General features: G+C 38.3%; 1 protein-coding gene across 3 annotated transcripts in view; it reads left to right on the forward strand.

The window, feature by feature from the left end:
- MIB1 (mindbomb E3 ubiquitin protein ligase 1) overlaps positions 1–23,330 on the forward strand; it is a 165,003-nt gene that overhangs the window by 100,486 nt on the left and 41,187 nt on the right. For all 3 annotated transcript variants that reach the window (XM_036321330.1, XM_036321329.1, XM_036321331.1), the window contains exons 14-20: positions 1,327–1,413; positions 3,112–3,273; positions 4,967–5,148; positions 7,473–7,665; positions 15,853–15,931; positions 18,404–18,517; positions 19,962–20,062. In XM_036321330.1, coding sequence (XP_036177223.1) covers positions 1,327–1,413; positions 3,112–3,273; positions 4,967–5,148; positions 7,473–7,665; positions 15,853–15,931; positions 18,404–18,517; positions 19,962–20,062 — 918 coding nt within the window. The remainder of the gene's footprint in view (positions 1–1,326; positions 1,414–3,111; positions 3,274–4,966; positions 5,149–7,472; positions 7,666–15,852; positions 15,932–18,403; positions 18,518–19,961; positions 20,063–23,330) is intronic.

Raw genomic sequence — 23,330 nt, forward strand, 5'->3', positions numbered from 1 at the left:
AATATGTTCTTTTTTATCCTAATCCAAATGGCAGACCAATAACACACCGTCTTTGTTATTGTTGCTTTGTAGTAAGATTTGAAATCAGTTAGAGTAAGTCCTCTAACTTTGTTCTTCTTTCTCAGAATTAATTGCTTTACTATTCTGGATCTTTTGAATGTCCATATGTATTTTAGAATCAGATTATTAGTTTCTCTTAAAAAGTCTTTCTGGGAGTTTGATTGCTCTCATACATATTAGTTTTATCTTTAAGTTTTGATGCTATCGTAAATTGTATTGTTTTTTAAAAAATATGTTTTTATTGATTTCAGAAAGAGCAAGTGAGAGGAATAGAAACATTAATGATGAGAGAGAATCATTGATCGGCTGCCTCCTATACACCCCAATTGGGGATTGAGCCTGCAATCTAGGCATGTGCTCTGACCGGGAATTGAACTGTGACCTCCTGTTTCATGGGTCAATGCTCAACCATTGACACTGGCCTGGCATAAATTATATTGTTTTAAAACTTCAATTTTGTATATTGTTAGTGTATAGAAATACAGTTATTTTTTGTATATTGATCATATATCCTGTGACATTGCTTAAATTACCATTGGTCATTAGGGAAATAAATTATAATCATATTGAGATATTACTAATTATCAACTACAATGATTAAAATTAAAAAGTCCAGAAAAGCCAAGTGTTGATTAGGAGTTGGCACAGTTAGAATACACGAACATTGCTGGTGTTTTTTCAAAGTTGCCATTTTAAAAAACAGTTGGGCAGTTTCTTATAAGATTAAACATATTTCACTATACAACTAGCAATTCCACTTCTGAGTATGTACCCAAGAGAGCTAAGGACACATTTCTACACAAATATTTGTAGCAGCTTTATTTATAATAGTTTCAAAGTGGAAGCAAGCCAAATGTTCACCAGCTGGTGCCGGATAATCAAATTATGGTACATCCATACAGTGCATACTTACTACTTTGAAAAATCTAAATGATGGAAAAGTTCAGGAAACTTGAAAAGGAAATTCCTCACAGTCATAGCATTACTGAAGTTTTAGCTCTGCTTGATGCTTCAAGCAAGGGCACAGTTGGGTATCAGAGTTGTAATCAGAGAGCATGAATGATTCTAATACAAACAGGATGATAAAGTCTAATCTTTTGAACCAGTAGCCCTTTTCTTAATTTCCTATTTTTTATTATGCCAGACATTATGTGAGGCAGTTTTGCATGTTACTTTTTTTTCCCTGTTAATCCTCACCCAAAGATATTTTTCCATTGGTTTTTAGTCCCCAGTTTTAACTATAAAAACTTTGTTGTTGTTTTTCAGGGTAATGCAAACCTGGATATCCAGAATGTGAACCAACAAACGGCCCTCCATCTCGCTGTTGAACGACAGCACACCCAGATTGTTAGGGTAAAGTGCTTACTAACATGAATCTTAGTTTGCAGTTGTAGTTTAACTAGACAGATTTCTAGAATGTTTTGGGAATTTAAGTAACACATTGTTAGATTTCTCAGAAGGCAGAGTTATATGTAAAAATTATGATTTTAGACTATTTTATATCAGTTTAATTTATAGTAGGGAATATCTTAAAACTCTGATATTTAAAGTTTTTATAATTTTCCAGATTTGTGAATTCCCAGAATATTAAATCAAAGAATTTCAAAGTAGCTTATAAATTAGTTTTTAAAAAGTACATTCCCTCTTAATTTATATAATTGAGACTGAATTGTAATTTAAAACTTTGGCTGGATGTTTGCTGCATTGATTCCAAATAAAAGGTTTTTATTTTATTAACCTGGTGATTCTAGACAAAGTATTTGAAAGATTATCTTTTAAAAAATTTTTTGGTAGAGCAGTGATTCTTAAAGTGTGGAGGCTGAACCAGTAGCATCAGCGTTGTTACCTGTGACCTTAGTAGAAAAGCAAATTTTGGGGCCCCACCTCATACCAATCAAATCAGAACTTCCAGGGGTGGGAACTGGCAGCAATCTGATTTAATAAGCCTGGTAATTCTGATACACGTTCAAATTTGAGAAACACTGCCCTGGAACGAAATTGTATGTAATCTTTTTGAAACAAAGTAAAAACAAACAAACAAGTAAAAACAATTTGCCAAGCCCTAGCCAGTTTTGTTCAGTGGGTAGAGCTTTAGCCTGTAGATGGAAGGGTCCCAGGATCGATTATGTGCCTTGCTTGCAGGTTCGATCCTGGCGCCCTAGTTGGGGTGTGTTTGGGAGGCAGCCAATTGATATGTCTCTCTCACATCGATGTTTCTCTCTGTCTCTCCCTTTCACTTCCACACATTCTCTCAAAATCAATGGAAAAATATCCTTGGGTGAGAATTAACAAAAATAAACAAATAAAAACAAACAAATAAAAAAAACTGTTTGCCAAGATAGGTAAGACTATATGTTTGAGATTGGTTTCTATGTATGCTGGTTTTCGAAAACTCTGATAGCATTTGTAGAAAGGATTATAAAAATTGTTAAAGCACCACAAGCAAAATCTTAAAGTTATATTTACTACTTAAAATATCTATTGAAATATATCAACTCTGCATTTTATGTTGTAGTTTAGCAAACACTTCACATTTATTGTTATTTAAAATTCCTCTTGCTAAAAATTCTTAATTTATCTATGATATTTGGACTTCCCTATGAGCATACATTTCAAGAAAACTGATCAAAGAGAATGGAATAAAAAATAACTTCTCCTTATGTGTTTAAATAATAGAATAATTTTGAACATTATTATTTGGTCCTATTAGAAGTACTTAAAATATCCCACTTCACATGTCTGAAATTAAAAGGAAAAAAAGTCCTAAAATTTCTCCAGTTATTTTGATCTTAGGGTAGATGAATTAAAAGGAATTAAATACTCAATTAAATACTCAACCACTGGTTCTCATTTCTTTGTTTTCTTTAATTCGATACCCAGAATCATCACTATTTGTAAGGAGCCGCAGGGTTATAGAGTAGTAGCAAGCAAATACATAAGAATCACTAGTGGCAGCTCCTCCAGGTGGGCTCTCTCACTATTGCTTTAGATATGCTGTAATTTCTTGTGGGTGGGGATACTGTAGCAAAATGAGATGTCTTTCTCTCGTAGCTTTTGGTCCGTGCAGGTGCCAAATTAGATATTCAGGATAAGGATGGGGATACTCCTTTGCATGAAGCTCTGAGGCACCACACCTTGTCTCAGCTACGTCAGCTCCAGGATATGCAAGATGTGGGCAAGGTCGATGCTGCCTGGGAGCCATCCAAAAACACTGTGAGTAGAGATAATCTTTAATTTAGTACCACTGAAAGTCATCTCCCTAATGACTACTAATATCAAACATCTTTTCTTTGGCTTTTTTGCCACCCACATCTGTTTGATGAATGTTTGTTCATTATTTTGTTGAGCTGTTTTCTTACTATTGAGTTTTGAGAGTTATATATAATCTGAATGCAGGTTTTTTAATCAGGTGTGTGACATCCACATGGTTTCCCCCAGCTTGTGGATACTCATTTAGTCCAGCACTGTCTGTTGAAAAGACTGTCATTTTGTACTGAATCACCTGCTGTATCTTTATCCAAAATCAATTTTAACCATGTATGTGAAGTCTTTCTGAATCTGATATTCTGTTCTGTTGATGTATGTTTAGAACTCTTGTCTTTAGCTATGTGATACCAGCCCACTGTCTTGATTACTGTTGTTTTTATTTTTTCAAATATATTTTTATTGATTTCAGAGAGGAAGGGAGAGGGAGAGAGATAGAAACACCCATGATGAGAGAGAACCATGCGTCGGCTGCCATGCATGCCCCCTACTGGGGATCGAGCCCACAACCCCAGGCATGTGCCGTGACTGGGAATCGAACCTGTGACCTCCTGGTTTATAGGTCAATACTCAACCACTGAGCCATGCCAGCCGGGCTGATTACTGTAGTTTTATAATAAATGTTGAAATAAGATAGTATAAAACCTCTAACTTTTTTCTTCCAAAGTTGTTTGACTATCCTGAGTCCTTCACCTTCCCATATGAATTTGAGATTCATTTTTAAGAATGTAAAGGGGTTCTGTGACCAAAGTGTTTGAGAATTGCTGCTCTGACTCCTGTGTGCATCATTTTTCTCATTTTAAAATGAGGGAAAGGGAATAACTATCTCTATAAGGTTATGAAAATTAAATTAATTTATGGAAAGTGCTTAAAATAATTCTTGATTCATTGTAGACACTTTGTAAATGTTAACAATTATTATGACTGTTTTCTGGTAAGATGTTTGAGTGAATAGTTAGATAACAGAACCTGATTTGTTTTGTTCTCCATTTCTTGGCTTAATTCCTAGGTACTGGTTCTTTTCTTACTTGTCTCTCCCCTTATTGTTTCAAGTTGATTCCTAGTAGCTCCAGAACCAAAAGAAAAGAAAGTACTGTTTCTTTAGCATCTCAATCAGAAGTCCTGTTCTTGAGTTTTATTGGCCTTAATTGACCTGACTTGGGTTATATGTCATCCCTGAACTAATCACACAGACAGGTTGATATCTGACTGGTTTGATTCATCATGGTCTACCTCTAAAGTGGAGAGTATGCCAATCCTCAAACATCTGCCTGAGAAAAGTGGGGCTACAGGGGAAGGGGGAATGGATATTAGGGCTGCAACTTATCAATGTCCACCATATTTATATGACCTGTAAATTCTTACCAGACATGCATCTTTATATATAACACACACATACACACACATACATACATGTGTACATGTATGAATATGTATGTACATATTCTATATACACATCATATATGTGGGGTATAAGTAGGTTTACAGTAGTTTTTAAGGGAAATAATATAATAATAAATAATAATGCAAGAATTAGCTGTGTTTCACATATTCACAACTGTAAACCTACTTTTCCCCACCCTATATTGGTGGTAGGAATTGATAAAGAGAAAATAATGACTCTTTTTTCATTTGATTTCAGTTAATAATGGGACTTGGTACCCAGGGGGCAGAGAAGAAGAGTGCAGCATCTATTGCCTGTTTCTTGGCTGCTAATGGTGCTGACCTTAGCATTCGAAATAAGAAGGGTCAATCACCACTTGATCTCTGTCCTGATCCAAGTCTCTGCAAAGCACTGGCAAAATGTCATAAAGAAAAAGTCAGGTTTGTATTATATTTATCATAAAACTTGATATTTTATGCATGAGGTATCATGTAGTTTCATAACAGACTACTTGCAAATGCCTTTGTCTTTGCTCTTCTTCTACCTTTTTTCCTTTTTTTTTTTTAAATTAAATTTATTGGGCAACATTGGTTAAGAAAATTATGTAGGTTTCAGGTGTACAATTTTATAATACATCATGCTATTCCTCTATCTTTGTGTTGGCTCTTTCTTAAAAAATTTTCCCATAGAGATCATGTCTCTTATGTTGTATTCTCTACGTAATTAAATACTAGAGACCCAGTGCACGAAATTCGTGCACTCGGTGCGGGGGGGGGAGGGGGGGGAAGAGATCCCTCAGCCCGCCTGCACCCTCTCGCAGTCCGGGAGCCCTTGGGAGCGGGCCTAAGCTGGCAGTTGGATATCCTTAGCGCTGCCGTGGAGGCGGGAGAGACTCCTGCCACCATCGCTGTGCTCACTAGCCATGAGCCCAGCTTCTGGCTGAGTGGTGCTCCCCCTGTGGGAGTGCACTGACTACCAGGGGGCAGCTCCAGGGTTGAGTGTCTGCACCCTGGTGGTCAGTGTGCGTCATAGCGATTGGTCGTTCTGCCATTCAGTTGATTTGCATATTAATTAACCTTTTATTATATAGCAGTGGTTCTCAACCTTCTGGCCCTTTAAATATAGTTCCTCATGTTGTGACCCAACTATAAAATTATTTTCGTTGCTACTTCATAACTGTAGTGTTGCTACTGTTATGAATTGTAATGTAAATATCTGATATGCAGGATGGTCTTAGGCAACCCCTGTGAAAGGGTCATTCGACCACCAAAGGGGTCGCGACCAACAGGTTGAGAACCGCTGTTATATAGGATAATACTTTATGAATAATAAATTTAAGAAACTTTTCTGAGCCAGTCGGATCTTCCAGTACTCCTGTATGTTAGAGAAACTTGTCTATAAGAAAAGTTCTCACTAGTGAAATTGCTGTGATTAATGTTATGTGTATTTAAAATTTTAATAGACTCTTGCAAAGAAAGGCAGTTTACTTGCTAACAGAATATATCTCATACAAACTCTAATAATCTAGCACCCTGCACAGTGCCTGATAGGCACTCAGTAAGTATCATTGAAGAATTGAAAAGTTAAACAAATGAATGAACCACTTCCTGATGGAGTTTTTTTAAAAATGATCATCTCACACTTGCCTTCTTTTCTAAAAGTAAAATGTGTTGGTGATTTTAATTATTTATGATAACAACTAAATTTCTTATTGAAATTATAGTCATACAAAAGGTACATCTCATTAGTTTTTCATCCAAATGATGCTATACAACTATAATTGCCCTTTATACCTCTTTCTTGTTATTGAACATTTCAGGAGTTGTCCCTTGATCTTTGTGCTCTCTGTACTCTCTTGCCTCTCTTACAATTTGTGTAGTGATGAAAAGACATCTCTTTGGAATCCATGCATAAAGTAGTGTTACAGGGAAATTAATATAATGAGTTATGTACATTTCTTTAAGTCTAACCTTAAGGGGCATAAAATTCTATTATAGGATGACAGAATGAATCTAAAACATATAGATACAAGGCACTGTAATTACTGCAGTAATAACTTTAAGACTGAGCTCTAAGATGAAACTGCTTTGTGTGTGTGTGTGTTTGTGTGTGTGTGCATGCGCTGGTGTGCGGGTGCATTTCATGAGTTTCTGAAGACTAGTTGTTCATATACATGTATTTCTATGTCTTGTATCTTTATATGTATAGCTGCATTGTCTTCCTGTAATAGAATTTTTGCTCCCTAAGGATACAATTAAAGAAATGTTGGAACAGCAGCTGCAGTGACTTATTTTCCAAGTGCCCTTGTCAGTTGTGGACTTTATAGACGCTTCATTTCTTCCTGTCTGTAGTTAGGATAACTAACGTGGACTCTAGTTAGGATTTTCTTTTTATTCTTATACCTTTCTCGGCTGGTTCTACATAAGCAAAACAAGTTCTGAGTGAAACTGTGTTTATGCGAAATTTTTAACTTGTGTTTTTTATTTCTGTGTTAGAAGATTTGGATTCACTGTTTTCCAGTGTGTGAGAACTTGTACAATTTGTATTTCAAATAGTACTACAAATAGGTGAAGATGCAGAGATGATTATAAAATAGAAAAATATAGTATACAGTGTTTCATATACAGATGCTTAATTTTTTAACAACTAAAGCTATTTTTATATATACTAATGATGCTCTAGATGTTTTTAAAACCATTTTAACTATTGAATTTGTAATATAAATATTCTGATATGCTTGATTTGAAATATTTTCTTTTATTAGTGGTCAAGTGGGTTCTCGAAGTCCTTCTATGATTAGTAATGATTCTGAAACCTTAGAAGAGTGTATGGTGTGCTCAGATATGAAGAGAGATACTCTTTTTGGCCCATGTGGACATATTGCTACCTGTTCTTTATGTTCTCCACGAGTCAAGAAATGCCTCATCTGTAAAGAACAAGTTCAATCTAGGACAAAGGTAATATATTTTTAATATGATATTTTATAATTTTATGGAGATCTTTGAAACTACAATTAATGATAAATAAAGTTATAAGATGCCTTGTGTCTATTTAATTTTGTTCTTCTGTTCTAAATATAGGAATGTATAATTTATATATTTATTGAGACCACTTAGGAGATTCCTTCTTTATATATAAATTATAGTCATTAAAAATAATCTACTATTTTGCTTTCAGAGCACCTATAACCTAAAGATATATTTGATTCCATTTTGTTTTGTAGTTACTTATAAATTGCCCCCTTTCTGAGTACATGAACTGTTTTGTATTTATCTTTGTAAAGACTATAAGTTTTTTTTGTAGAATGTCACATATTCTGGATTTGTTTGATTTATTGATCATGGCATTAGTTTGTTTTTCTATAGCCTCTATATTTCCTGTAGACTGGAAGGTAGGTCTAATGGCTTGATTAGGATCTGCTTAAACATTTTTTGCAAGAAAATGTCACAGATGATGCTACTCGTTTTGTATCATTTCCTACAAGGAGGCAAATAAAGTTTGATCATCCTGCAATTAGTGATGGCCAAATTCTGTATCCACTCTGAACTTTTCATCTTGTCAGACTCCTTTTTCTTTTTAAGAGATATTCTTTTCTAGGTTACTGGTTTCATTCTTTTCCCAGGGAAACTCAGTGCTTTATCATCACTGTGCTGGCTTACTCATTTTGGTTTACTGAAATAATGGATTTTCATTTTTAGTTTTTCCGTGTGTGTGTGTGTGTGTGTGTGTGTGTGTGTGTGTAAGGTGAGATTTAAGTTTCTTACAAATGATTCCTCAAGGTGAGGAGCTTAAACCAAACATGTTGGTTTTCTTTGGTTTCATTTATGAAGTTTTTTCCATTCTGATTTTTTATTCTTTTCATTTTTCTCTTGATGCTTTCTAATCTACTCATTAATTAGAAAGGACCTGGCACTAATTATCCTAATGAATTAGCAGGCAGTAACTTAAAAGGTGTTACCTTACCAGTGCTTCTCACATTTTCATATGGAACCTTCTAAGACTGGATTTTGTTGTTGTTGTTGCTATGATCCAAATGACTATATCTTTGGTAAGATTTTGGCATAGGAAAAAGTATGAGGAAGTTATTTTTGGATAGGAGATACTTGAGTGTGTGTGTAGCTGCTTTACCTATTAGTAAAGGTGAGGAGGATGAACTAATAACACTGATTGTATGCTGGGCACTGTATTGGCATTTTATATGCATTATTTGTCAACTTTGGTTAATAAATAAATGTGGATTATTCTACTTGGCACTAATAACTTACCTTAGTTAGCTGCTTACAAAGTAACAGTTTGGGAAAGAATCTGAAAGAATAAACACCCAAGCCATTCTTTTGTTTTTAGATTGGTCTGTGTATTCTGCTTTTGTGCTTGAGACTTTATGTTATATTAAGCCTATTCCAACAAACCTTTATTGACTTGTTGTGTAGTCAAGATATAGATGTATATGATAATTTCCTGCTAAAAATTTATAATCTCTTGGCAAACTGTGACTTAGGTTAAGAGTTGCTCTGCCATATAGGATGTTGTAGGTGCTTTAAGACATGTACTAGTATAGTGAGTTCAGAGCCTCAGCAGAGTCTCAGATATGGAATAGCCCTATTGTCTTCTAGTCCAACTGTAGTATTTACTGGTGGAAAAACTGGTGCTCCAGGAAGTACACAAACAGTTGGATGATAATGCAGTTCTCTTGATTCTTAAGTTCTTTCTACTGTGTTAAAATACACAGACAAAATGAAAAACAGTGTCTACAAGGGAGGATTGATAGAACAGGGAGGTTGAGTGGAAGGAATATGCTGTCATTTTTTTAGGCCAGTTCTGAATTCTAAGAATTAGTAATCTTTCAGTTTGTTTTTAAACTATGAAATTTTCAAACTTGTAGAAAAGTACAAAAACTAACATACCCACCAAATAGATTTGCCAGATTGGTTGCAGCCTTTGAAGATAAAGAAATAGTGACCCCAAGTGGTTAAAAGATATACACATCTTCAATGAAGATAAATTATAAAACTAGTAATTGGAGGAAGGGAGAATAAATAAGCTTAGTTTCTTCAGCAATTAAAGAAATACAAATTTTAAAATTATGAATTATTGCCCTAGCCGGTTTGGTTCTGGATCGAGTGTCGGCCTGCAGACCAAAGGCTCCCAGATTTCATTCCTGTCAAGGACATGTACCTCAGTTGCAGGCTCCTCCCTGGCCGGGGCGTGTAGGAAGCAACCAATCGATGTGCTTCTCTTACATTGATATTTCTCTCTGTCTTTCCCTCTCTTCCACTGTCTCTAAAAATCAACGGAAAAAAAATCCTCGGGTGAGGATTAACAAAAAATTATGAATTTTTATTAACTATTCTTATCAAATTAGTGAAAATAAATTTTAAAAAACTATCTAGGGGAGTGGGAAATGGGCACTCTCTTTTTTTTCAAATATATTTTATTTATTTCAGAGAGGAAGAGAGAGAGAGAGAGAGAGAAGCATCAGTGAGAGATAATCATTAATCAGCTGCCTCCTCCATACCCCCTACTGGGGATTGAGCCCGTTACCGGGCATGTGCCCTGACTGGGAATTGAACCATGACCTCCTGGTTCATAGGTCAATGCTCAACTATTGAGCCACACTGGCCAGGCTGGTTACTCTTTTAACTGCTGGAGGCTGCATAAATGCTTCACATTTTTGAGAGACCATCCTCACACTGTACATACACAAATCTTCATAATAAACATACTTTAACCCCTAGAGCAGTGATGGCGAACCTTTTGACCTCGGCGTGTCAGCATTTTGAAAAACCCTAACTTAACTCTGGTGCCGTGTCACATATACAAATTTTTTGATATTTGCAACCATCATAAAACAAAGACTTATATTTTTGATATTTATTTTATATATTTAAATGCCATTTAACAAAGAAAAATCAACCAAAAAAATGAGTTCGCGTGTCACCTCTGACATGCGTGTCATAGGTTCGCCATCACTGCCCTAGAGTGCTGGGGAGCTCGATCGTGCTCCTCCTGTTTTTCACCAAAAGTGCCGGGAGCGCTATCACGCTCCTCCTGCAGTGTCACTATTAGATGCTAATAGTTCACTCTTTATTGACAGATGGCACCTAAGTGCAGATTACTTATGATGCCAAATGTTTGTAGTTCTAAAATTGAATATGTAACTTCATTTACTTTCGATTCATAATTTTTTTCCTAAACTGCTGTAAAATCAGCAAAAATGCCTTGGCAATTTTAGCATAGTTCCTAAGATATTGGTTGGCACTCAAAGGGTTAATATACTAATTTCATTCCTGGGTATATAACCTGAGGAAAAATTCCAGAAGAGGAAAAAAGTTATGGTTATAAAGTGTTTTTTTTTTTTTTTTAATAGGGGATTGGGTAAATAAATTTGCTAGATTATTTTAAAGTCTTTATAAACAATTCAGATACATAGAAAGTTGCATTAGGAACCTTTTATAAAAAACTGCACATCATTATATATAGAGAGGTGAAGAGAATTCTTTATTTTTCAGATTATCACAGTTCCTCTTTTTCCCCCCCATAGCTCCCCTCCACATGGTTCCCACCCCACCCTCTGCTCTTAAACCTCCCTGCCCCCGCCACTGTCCTCATCCATAGGTGTACGATTTTTGTCCAGTCTCTTCCCGCACCCCCCACACTCCTTTCCCCCAAGAATAGTCAGTCCACTCCCTTTCTATGCCCCTGATACTATTATATTCACCAGCTTATTCTATTCATTAGATTATTTATTCACTTGATTTTAGATTCACTTGTTGATAGATGTGTGTTTGTTGTTCATAATTTGTATCTTTACCTTTTTCTTCTTCTTCCTCTTCTTAAAGGATACCTTTCAGCATTTCATATAATACTGGTTTGGTGGTGATGAACTCCTTTAGCTTTTTCTTATCTGTGAAGTTCTTTATCTGACCTTCAATTCTGAATGTAAGCTTTGCTGGGTAAAGTAATCTTGGTTGTAGGTTCTTGGTATTCATCACTTTGAATATTTCTTGCCACTCCCTTCTGGCCTGCATAGTTTCTGTTGAGAAATCAGCTGACAGTCGTACAATGGGTACTCCCTTGTAGGTAACTGACTTTTTTTCTCTTGTTGCTTTTAAGATTCTCTCTTTGTCTTTTGCTCTTGGCATTTTAATTATGATGTGTCTTGGTGTGGTCCTCTTTGGATTTTTTTTGTTTGGGGTTCTCTGCGCTTCCTGGACTTGTAAGTCTATTTCTTTCACCAGGTAGGGGAAGTTTTCTGTCATTATTTCTTCAAATAGGTTTTCAATATCTTGTTCCCTTCTTCTGGCACCCCCATAATTCGGATGTTGGTACGTTTGAAGTTGTCCCAGAGGCTCTTTACACTATCTTCATATTTTTGGATTCTTTTTTCTTTTTGCTTTTCTGGTTGGGTGTTTTTTGCTTCTTCGTATTTCAAATCTTTGACTTGATTTTTTTTTTTTTTTTTAATATATTTTACTGATTTTTTACAGCGAGGAAGGGAGAGAGATAGAGAGTTAGAAACATCGATGAGAGAGAAACATCGATCAGCTGCCTCCTGCACATCTCCTACTGGGGATGTGCCCGCAACCAAGGTACATGCCCTTGACCGGAATCGAACCTGGGACCTTTCAGTCTGCAGGCTGACGCTCTATCCACTGAGCCAAACCGGTTTCGGCCTGACTTGATTCTTGTGATCTTCTAGTCTGCTGTTGGAACTCTGTATAATATTCTTTATTTCAGTCAGTGTATGCTTAATTTCTAGTTGTTCCTTTTTTATAACCTCGAGGGTCTCACTAGATTTCTTGAGGGTCTCACTAAGTTTATCGGCAGTTTCCAGAGAATTCTTGAAAAACCTTATAAGTGTGGTTTTGAACTCTATATCCAGTAGTTTGCTTCCCTCCATTTCTGTCATTTGTGTCTTGTTTCTTTGTCTCCGCATTTTTTATGCTTCCCTGTGTTGATAGTGTGGCTTTCTGTGCTAGGTGTCCTATAGGGCCCAGTGGCTCAGCCTCCCCAATTACCTGAGGTAGACACTCTTGGTGCACCCCCTTGTGGGCTTTGTGCTCAGTCTTGTTGTAGTTAAGCCTTGATTGTTGTAGGTATCACTGGGAGGAATTGACCTCCAGGCCAATTGGCTGTGAGAATCAGCTGTGTCTGCAGTGGGAGAACTTCTGTGCTGTAGACACCCTTCTGGGGCAAGACTTGCTTCAGTGGGGCTTTAGTGCTCACTGAGTCTGCCCCCTGGGTGTGTCCCTTATGGATCTGAGGAGTTGTAATCTGGATGATCCCACTCTGACCACTGGGTACACTGGCTCTTGGATCTCTAAGGAGGTGCTAATTTAGCCTCTTCCTGAGGCTACCCAGCAGGAGCCCAGCTGTGAAGCATTTCAAGCTGCTGTGGGGCCTTGGGCCTTCTTTTGGAAGTTCTGGGTTTCTCAGACCCAGCTGCAGTTTGTTAGGTAATTTTCAGATTGCAAAGGGCCAGACCTTTCATATGCAAAAGCCTCTGTGCACAGCTTGGGTGGGGTGGGGTCTCTGGGGATCAACAGGGCGGAGCAAGCAGCTATGGCTGCTCCTCAGGCCTACCCTAAGAGGCCCTGCTTCTCAGTGTCCCAGTAATTGCTGCAAGCACCTCTGTGAGAAAGCCGCCCTCACATTCCTCTCCTGGTGCCAGATAGTCCAGTTTCTCACCATATGAGTCTGGGTCCCCAGAGACTCGCCCGGAACTGGAGTTCAGAGCAGTCAGGAGCTTGAGACTCCCTCCCGATTGAAAAAGACAACCGCGTCCTCAGCTGCTAGCCCTTTCCACGTGCGCCGCATCCTCAGCTGCCAGCCCTTTCCACGTGCGCCGCGTCCTCAGCTGCCAGCTGCCAGCCCTTTCTACGTGTGCCTCCATACCTCTGCACTTTACTTCCGCACCTCCTCTGAGTCTCAGTGTGCTTTTCTCTTTCCTTCTAGTTGTAGAATTTCCACTCAGCCAGCCTTCCTGTGGTTCTGGATGATGTCCGTTTTGTCTTTTAGTTGTATTTTTGAAGTGGTTGTGGGAGGCAGCAATCTTCTGTGTTTACCTATGCCGCCATCTTGGTTTCTTGAGGTGAAGAGAATTCTCATGAATTCGGCACAGATTCTATATTAGACATTGAACTAAACATGTTACTCATAACATTTAACTTACTCTTTTTGTTCATTGTTACATTTTAATCTTTCATCAGTACTTAGCACAGTAGTTCTTAAAATATTATAGGAAAAAATACTCCTTATATACCAAGGTTAGATTAGAGTTTCACCTCCCTGTCATCATTGCCCTTAACACTTTTGTCTATGTCCCCAGTTGCTAACATTTGGAATTTTTATTTCCTCTTTCACCCAGATTGTTCCTGCTTTTCTGTTTAGTTTACTAGCCAGCCAAATAGATGGCTGACTGACATCTTTGAGACTTAGCCAAGGTCCAGCCCTAGCCAGTCTCCTTTCATGGGGGAGGAAAACCTCTTTTGGGAGTTATTAAAATTAGTATACTTACCTCAGGCTATGGGCCCCTTAGCCACCCATGTCCAGGTTTTCCTATTTTTGCTCCCCACCCCACAATTCTGGAGGTTTACTGCTAAGTGTTTTTAATCAGTTGCGGGCTATATGACTATACTGAAGGGAACCAACCATTCCTTTCACTGTAATCAGACCTTGAATTGGACTGAAGCCTGGATGTATAATCCTAGAGATGGAAAGAACACCCTAGTCCAGTGATGGTGAACCTATGACACACAAACTCATTTTTTTGGTTGATTTTTCTTTGTTAAATGGCATTTAAATATATAAAATAAATATCAAAAATATGTCTTTGTTTTACTATGGTTGCAAATATCAAAAAATTTGTATATGTGACATGGCACCAGAGTTAAGTTAGGGTTTTTCAAAATGCTGACACGCCAAGCTCAAAAGGTTCGCCATCACTGCCCTAGTCTTAGTACTATGAGCTGTAGAAGACTGAAATTTGCTTCTTTCAACTGTTTGGAATCAGTAGTTAAGTCAGAAACTTAGCATATGTGCTAGACTTCTACACCATTCATTCCTCACTTTTTATTAGTTACCAAGTCTTCTTAAATGTTCTCAATACTCTTTCTACTCTTCCCTATTGCTATATCATAGTTCAGTTATGTCCTCACAGTCTCAGGGTATACTTGAATAAGGGTCACCTGACTCCTCTCCCTATCTTCTAATTTACTCTTTACTACCCTGTGAAGGATTGTTCTTTAGCATTCAGAGTTGTAAAAGGCAGCAGCTCAACAATATTAGGCAATTTGTTAGTACTGGCTCTGGAATTTGAATCCAGGAATATAAATACAATGTCTTACTGCTTTCCCGTGTTCCTACAACTGTATAAATTCTCTGCACATATAGGGTGTAAGTTGGAAAGTCCAGGGAGAGTGAGCATGCATGCATTGTTTGGTTGTTTAGATGAAGTTATAGGTGAGTTGTAATATTCAATAAAAAAAGATGTGGATAAATTAAATGTGTGTCATAAGGGAGAAGAATAGGTGAGTGGGGGATAAAAGAAGCCAAAGTTAAGAAATAGTTATACACTCAAAACTCATATTAACTGATGAAGAGGAGGTAAAATTGAGAGAAACTATGGATAGATTGTGGGAGACTTTAGAAATCAGAGAGAAAGAATAGCGCAAAACTTTTGGCTCTAGCCAGTGTTGGAGAATTGACGGTCTTGGGTGTGTTAGGTAGCATTTCTCAGATGTGGGTAAACAGAAAAATCCCCTTGGGTTTTAGCAGTCTGGTTAAATTTCTATTAGTATTGGAAATCTATTTTGATATTAGTCATTTGTTCTTTTATTTTTTCTCCCAAAAGTAGTTTTTGAAAAAAAAGAAAAGAAAATTGAAGTCTAGTCTGGTCTACCTAACTTCAGAGGAAATAGAGTTTTTTATATTATTCTTTAGGACAGGTAGGAAGAATAAAGTGGAGCTAGAACCTGCTAAGCAGGGAAAATGAGTAACCAAGAAAGTAGAGGACAGAGAAGTATGTATTAAATTTCTCATGCCCAGAGTGTTTCCTTACAGAGGAAATACATTTGTATACAAAAGAAACTTAGAGTTTTATCTGTAGATGTTCACCCTTCTGCTGTGTAACCTCTTTTTTGTAGATTGAAGAATGTGTGGTATGCTCAGACAAGAAAGCAGCTGTTCTTTTTCAACCATGTGGACACATGTGTGCTTGTGAGAGTAAGTAGCCTATTGTAAATATGTCTCTCTACTCCGCATCCAGCACGACTAGAGAGCAGTCTGGTTCCTGAGCAGGGGCGGCTGGGGATTGAGAAAATGAGAGAAAGAGACAGACACAGAGATGGAAGAAAAAAGCTGGGGCCAGGTGGGACAGCTGTCCTCTAATCGGGACAGGGACAGAGACAGTGACCCAGAGCTGATACAGCCTGTTTATTTTATAGAGCAAAAAACAGGAAGTTTTACTAAAAGTCAAGACAAAGGAGATTATTTGCATTCTTGGGTGGGCCCGAGTTGTATTCATTCTTGGTGCTTGGCTGGATTTAAATAACAAAACCCACCCCCTGGCACCTGGGCTGAAGGTCAAGCTGACAACACTCCTGCCTTTTGGCAAAACGTGTTTCCAGGACGTGGCTTTGGCTTCAGCTGACAATAATTAAAGAAATGCCCATGTGCCTTCCCAGGTGCTCTCTACAGCCTATACAAACTTCCTCAGCCTATAAAAATAGAAAATGAAACACATTTTTTGATAACTTATGAACAACAAAGTTGGTGGGCCTCTAGTACCTTCTATTTCTTTCTTTCAACCAGAATGCCACCTATTTTCCTCCTTGCTCCTGAGCCTTAAAGAATACTAAATATGCTGGGTTCCACTATGTCAAATTTTGATTTTATTTGTTTTAGCACAAAATGATCGCTTCTCACACACATATTTCTAAAAATGAATGTTGAAACATTTTGTCTAGTCCAGTGGTTCCCAACCTTCCTAATGCCACGACCCTTTAATATAGTTCCTCATGTTGTGGTGACCCCCAACCATAAAATTATTTTCGTTGCTACTTCATAACTGTAATTTTGCTACTGTTATGAATCGTAATGTAAATATCTGATATGCAGGATGTATTTTCATTGTTACAAATTGAACATAATTAAAGCATAGTGATTAATCACAAAAACAATATGTAATTATATATGTGTTTTCTGATGGTCTTAGGCGACCCCTGTGAAAGGGTCGTTCGACCTCCAAAGGGATCTCCACCCACAGGTTGAGAACCGCTGGTCTAGTCCTTTCTCACGTATAAAATTAGCACATCTTGCCAAAGCCGGTTTGGCTCAGCGGATAGAGCGTCGGCCTGCGGACTGAAAGGTCCCAGGTTCGATTCCGGTCAAGGGCATGTACCTGGGTTGCAGGCACTTCCCCAGTGGGGGATGTGCAGGAGGCAGCTGATCGATGTTTCTCTCTCATTGATGTTTCTAACTCTCTACCTCTTTCCCTTCCTCTCTGTAAAAAAATCAATAAAAAACATATTAAAAAAAAAAATTAGCACATCTTCGTCTTCACCTTAATATTGCTTTTCTTGCATAATTTACCCAATACTGAGCCACCCACAGCAATATTTGGGGTTATAATTTCTGGCCTTCTTAGCCATTCTTAGTTTAATCTCTATGTCAAGAGAACTTATAAAAATCTTTTCTTCATGAGGATAATATTAAAGTTTAAGAGATGTTTTAAACTTTGCCTTTATATATCCCCTTTATTCTTTTCAAGTTCATACTTTTTCAGTGTTACTATTATCTCCCCTTTGCTTTTTACATTTTTCAGTGAAGGATTTTAAACACATTTAATAAATGATACCTTATTTAAATGGGCCCAAGGTAAAAGCATGGTAACTCCTATTATAAAATGGTTCACTCAGTAGGTATTGATTTTTAATATTTCTAACATAATATACAAATTGCATGGTAGATAAATCTCAGTAACCTAGATTTGCTTTTTCATTCTGATAGGCAGTTCAACTAAAGAAAGGATTAAGGCAGTGGTTCTCAACCTTGGCTGCACATTAGAATCACCAGGGAATCTTTAAAATCCTGATTTCTGGGCCTCATCCTCCGGAAATTCTGTTTCTTTGTTATGGGGTGGGGCCACAACATTAGTAACAAAGAAATAGAATTTCCGGAGGATGAGGCCCAGAAATCAGGATTTTCAAAAGATTCCCTGGTGATTCTAATGTGCAGCCAAGGTTGAGAACCACTGGATTAAGGTTTTCTACTGTAGCATTCTGCTACAAGTAATTGTTTCTGTTTACCAAAGACTGGTATAATGCCTATGGTATAATGATCAGTGGTCAGAGTGCATGTAGAAAGATAATTCTGTTTTAAGTTACACGAGCTCAAGCTATGTAAGTTTTCATAGTGCAGAAGTTAGCAAATTTTTTTCTGCAAAAGGTTAAATGATAAATATTTTTGATTTGTGGGCTGTGTAGTTTCTGTTTTCAACTACCCAACTCTGCCATTTTAGTGCCAAAGCAGCCATAGACTATGTTGATGAAAGGGTTGGACTATTTTCCATTAAAACTTTATTTACAAAAATAGTCTACTGGTTGGGTTTGGCCTGCAGGATGTGTTTTATCTCAGTGTTAAAATTATAAGAATGAGCAGAGAAAGGCAACCCTCTTCTTATTCATTATTTTCCAGACTGTGCTAACCTGATGAAAAAGTGTGTGCAGTGTCGGGCAGTGGTTGAGCGAAGACTGCCTTTTATTATGTGTTGTGGAGGTAAAAGTTCAGAAGATACCACTGATGATATCTGTAAGTGGATTTCTTACGCATTATCCATCTTGTTGGGACTTCCCTGAACATATCTTCTCATGTATAGAACACTGTGGTCTTGTAAAACATAAAGTATATGACTCAAATTTACAGAGGAACAGGTAGGGTTTTGCTCTTGTTACATTACTAGAAACCTGAAAATTTTCTAGCTTGCGCTATGATTATAGAACTTTAAACATTAGTCTTTTAAGACACCTTCATCTGTAATATAAAAATTATTATTGTATGCTTGCTTAAAGAAAATTTGCTGTCTATTTTAAAGATGAAGTTTAGTGTATCTTGGGGGATCATCATATTACAAATTATTATTTTTAGTGTACTAAAGTATTAACCTTATTCCTATATCTAGCAGGTTTACCTAGAGTATTTGAGTATTTTATGGAATAATAATAATTTGGACAGAGTAACTGTAGATAAACTGAAGAATATTCTAGTGAACAAGTGGAAAGATGAAAAGTAAATTATTTACCTTTAACCTTTTCAATAGTATGTCTATGTAAAAATGTTTTTCTTCTTTGCACTACTATAAGCTGGCTGGTGTCTTTGATTTCTTTGGTCTGTGTACAGATGAGGAAAACATTAGTGTACCAGGGCTTTTGTCTTTATCACCAGTAGAGCAGAATATAATCCCAGGAATAGATTAACTAGAATAAAAGACCAAGAATCTAGAGAGCAGGAAAAGTGAAATAAAAAATGTCCCTCCATTTAGTAGGCCACTGATCATGGCCTTTTTTTCATGGAGTTCCTCATCTCAGATCACTAACAACAGGTAGAGTTGGGAATAAAGGAAAGGTGGCTTGCTGCCAGAATTGTCTAAAATAATTGCTTGTCTTCTTGGGTTTTGTCTTCTTGGGTTTATACAGTGCAGGAACAGGGAAAGTAAGTATAAAATGTACTTGTGAACTTGTCAAAGGAAGCAAGTAGAGCCTTGAAAAACCCAAAAGTCTGGGTTAGCTGTGTTAAATAAAATCTGAAATTAATGTGTAAACCTATTTCTTTTTGAAAATTATAAGTGAGGGAGTATAACATGAATATTACTACTGATCTGTTGTCCACATGTAAAAACAATATTTAAAGAGGATTCTAATAATAGTCTTGTTTATTTTTTTAATATATTTTATTGATTTTTTTACAGAGAGGAAGGGAAAGGATAGAGAGTTAGAAACATCGATGAGAGAGAAACATCGATCAGCTGCCTCCTGCACACCCCCTACTGGGGATGTGCCTGCAACCAAGGCACATGCCCTTGACCGGAATCAAACCTGGGACCCTTCAGTCCGCAGGCTGACGCTCTATCCACTGAGCCAAACCGGTTAGGGCATAGTCTTGTGTTTTTTAATAAAACAGTAATAATTTTAGAAATAAAAAATCATTATTGTGTCAAAACAGTCATAACATTAGATTTTTTTTATCTCTATTATAGCAAGTGGAAATATCCCAGTGTTACAAAAGGACAAAGATAATACAAATGTCAACGCAGATGTGCAGAAGTTGCAGCAGCAGTTGCAGGACATTAAGGAGCAGGTAAAAAGGCTTTCTGCATGGTAAAAATGGTTCTGAGAGTGGCATTTCATATTTTTCTATAAAACTACTAGTGTTTCCTATAATAGGAATGGCTCATATTAATGTATCACTTGTAGTATTTGAATATTTGCAGCAGGTAAAATCTGGTTGAAAGATTTCCAAAATAGGAAACACACAAATGACCATAAACATGAAAAAATGCTAAACCACATTAGTAATAAATAAAAATTAAAACCACTATGAGGTACCTTTTGCCACTTACCAGACTGTGGGAAAAACTTAGTGTTAAAAACTGTCAATGTGTTTAGGCAGAATATGTAGCAGCCGTAACTCACAATGCTGGCAGGAATGTCAGTTAGTAAAAACACTGGGAAATTTGTCATTTATCTAATAAACTAAACAAAATATGTTTGGGGATGTAAACTTGGAAAGATAATCATTCAGATGGTGTTTAAAATCAAGGGTAGTGGTTTTCTTGCCTGGGATGTCTGGGAGGAGGCATGAAAGAAATTTCTAGAGGACTGATACTCCACTTCTTAACTATCAATTACATGCATTTTATGAGTTTGTGAACTTTCATTAAACTGTTCACTTATGCCTGGCCGGCGTGTCTCAGTGGTTGAGCATCAACCTATGAACCAGGAAGTCACGGTTCGATTCCCAGTCAAGACACATGCCCAGGTTGTGGGATTGGTCCCTGGTGTGGGGCATGTAGGAGGCAGCCAATCAATGATTCTCTCTCATCATTGATGTTTCTATCTCTCTCTCCCTCTCCTTTCCTTTCTGAAATCAATAAAAATATAATTAAAAAACAAAAAACTGTACATTTGTGAGTTGTGTACATTTATGTATAGATGGGATACTTCCAAAATACACACACACATCATAATGAGAAGCAAGGGAAAGATAAATGTAAAATTCAGAATAGTTATCAGTGAGGAGTAGATAGAAAGAATTGGGGAGGATGTATGGAAGGGCTTCAAAATAAATGGTAGTCTTTTATGTTTTAAACTGCATGGTAGTCATACTGTTCTTTATATGTTACTAGAGTCCTGCAAGAGTAGGCCTTTGCAGCCCTGGCTGCCTTGGCCCTCGCAGCCCCGGCTTTGTCCGGAAGGTAGTCTGGAAGGACAGTCATTCTGCTGTTCAGCCTTTGGGTCGATTTGCATATTATGCTTTTATTATTATAGATACATACAAACAGAAATGCTCTTATATCTACCCAATATTTAATAAAAGCAACAATAAAATAAGAAAAGAATAGCTAAAACTTGTAGGGATAGGTAAGAAAGTCTTTCTCCTCCCCAACCTTGCTATTTGACCCAGCAATTACATCTGATTTAATTCAAAGGATTGAGCTATTATTTCTTTAGACAAATACATCAGTGTTGCCATGCAGTTGTTAGAATTAGCACTTGTCTTTTCTGTCTGAATTTGTAAGAATATAACATAGTTAATAGATAGTAACCCAGGATAGCTAATGACCCTTGTGATAACTAATTTAGAACTAACTGTATATGTTTATTAGGAATTAAAACACCCATCTGAAAAGATGAAAACTCTATGATTGGGTCAGTTTTTCTTCCGAAATCCAACACCTAGTAATACTTGTTATATAGTAGCAAGTAAAGATAAATATGGACTTATAAGTTCTTAATGTAGGAATATTAAAGTAGGAACATATTTAGCTCATTCTAGTATAAAATAAAATGATTTAAAATTTTTGAAGTTCCTTAGAATCTCAGTTCTTTTACCTTAGACACTTAAAACTGATTTTTGAAGTTGGTCCGACGGTTGTGGGTTATTGTTAAGCTGATTAACATTGTTAAGCTGATTAACAAAACTGATTTTTGAATACACCTTCTGGGAAAAAGCATTTTATCTCCTAACTAGTGGCCCGGTGCACGAAATTCCTCAGCCCGGCCTGCACCCTCTCCAATCTGGGACCCCTCAAAGGATGTCCTACTGCTGGTTTACAGGGATCGGGCCTAAACCAGCAGTTGGATATCCCTCTCGCAATCTGGGACTGCTGGCTCCTAACCGCTCACCTGCCTGATTGCCCCTAACCACTCTGCCTGCCGGCCTGCTTGCCCCCAAATGCCACCGCCCCCCTCCCGCCAGCCTGATAACCCCCAACTGCCTCCCTTGCTGGCCTGCTTGCCCCCACCTTCCCTCCCCACTGGCCTGCTCACCCCCAACTGCCCCCCTGCTGGCCTTCTCCAAACTGCCCCCCCCTGCTATCCTGATCACCTCCAACTGACCCCCACTGATGGCCTGCTTGCCCCCAACTGGCCCCCCTGCTGGTCTGCTTACCCCCAACGGCCCTGCCCCCCCATCAGCCTGATCACCCACAAATGCCCTCCCCTCTTGGCCTCTAACAGCTTCTGCCTCGGCCCCATCACCATGGCTTTGTCCAGAAGAACGTCCGGAAGGTCTCCCAGTCTAATTAGCATATTACCCTTTTATTAGTATAGATAGAGTCCTGGTGCACGGGTGGGGGCCGGCTGGTTTGCCCTGAAGGGTGTCCTGGATCAGGGTGGGGGTTCCCTTGGGGCCTGGGGCAGCCTGGTCGAGGGGCCTGTGGTGGTCTTCAGGCCGGCCACGCCCTCCTGGGGTGAGGGTCCCTGTTGGGGGGGCGTGGCCAGCCTGGGTTAGGAGCTGAGGGCTGTTTTCAAGCTGGCCACACCCCCTTCAGGGTGGGGGTCCCCACTGGGGTGCCTGGCCAGCCTGGGTGAGTGGCTGATGGCTGTTTGCTGGCTGGCCACGGCCTCGGGCAACCCAGGCTCCCAGACCCTCCTTGATCTGAGGCCACAGCGGCTGGAAGCAGGTATCTGGGATTTATTTATCTTTTATAATTGAAACTTTGTAGCCTTGAGCGGAGCTCACAGCCGGCCAGGGCAGGTGGGAAGCTTGGCTTCCTTCATTGCCGGGGGCAACCCAAGCCTCCTGTTTGCTCCAGCTCTGTGGCTGCCGCCATCTTGGTTGGTTTTATTTGCATACTTGCTCCTGATTGGTTGGTGGGCGTGGCTTGTGGGTGTAGCAGAGGTATGGTCAATTTGCATGTTTCTCTTATTAGATAAGATTGTGAATTAAAATTCTTTTTATAATAAACTAGAGGCCTGGTGCATGAAATTCATGCACGGGTAGGGTCGCTAGGCCTGGCCTGCAATCAGAGCTGATCTTCCACACCTGTCAGCAGTTGGCCCCACCTCCTGCCATCTCTGCCAGTCGCCCTCTGTGTGTGGGGTGACCGGCGGGGCGATTGGGG

This window comes from Myotis myotis, unplaced genomic scaffold, assembly GCF_014108235.1.
Source record: "Myotis myotis isolate mMyoMyo1 unplaced genomic scaffold, mMyoMyo1.p scaffold_m19_p_9, whole genome shotgun sequence".
Lineage (NCBI taxonomy): Eukaryota > Metazoa > Chordata > Mammalia > Chiroptera > Vespertilionidae > Myotis > Myotis myotis.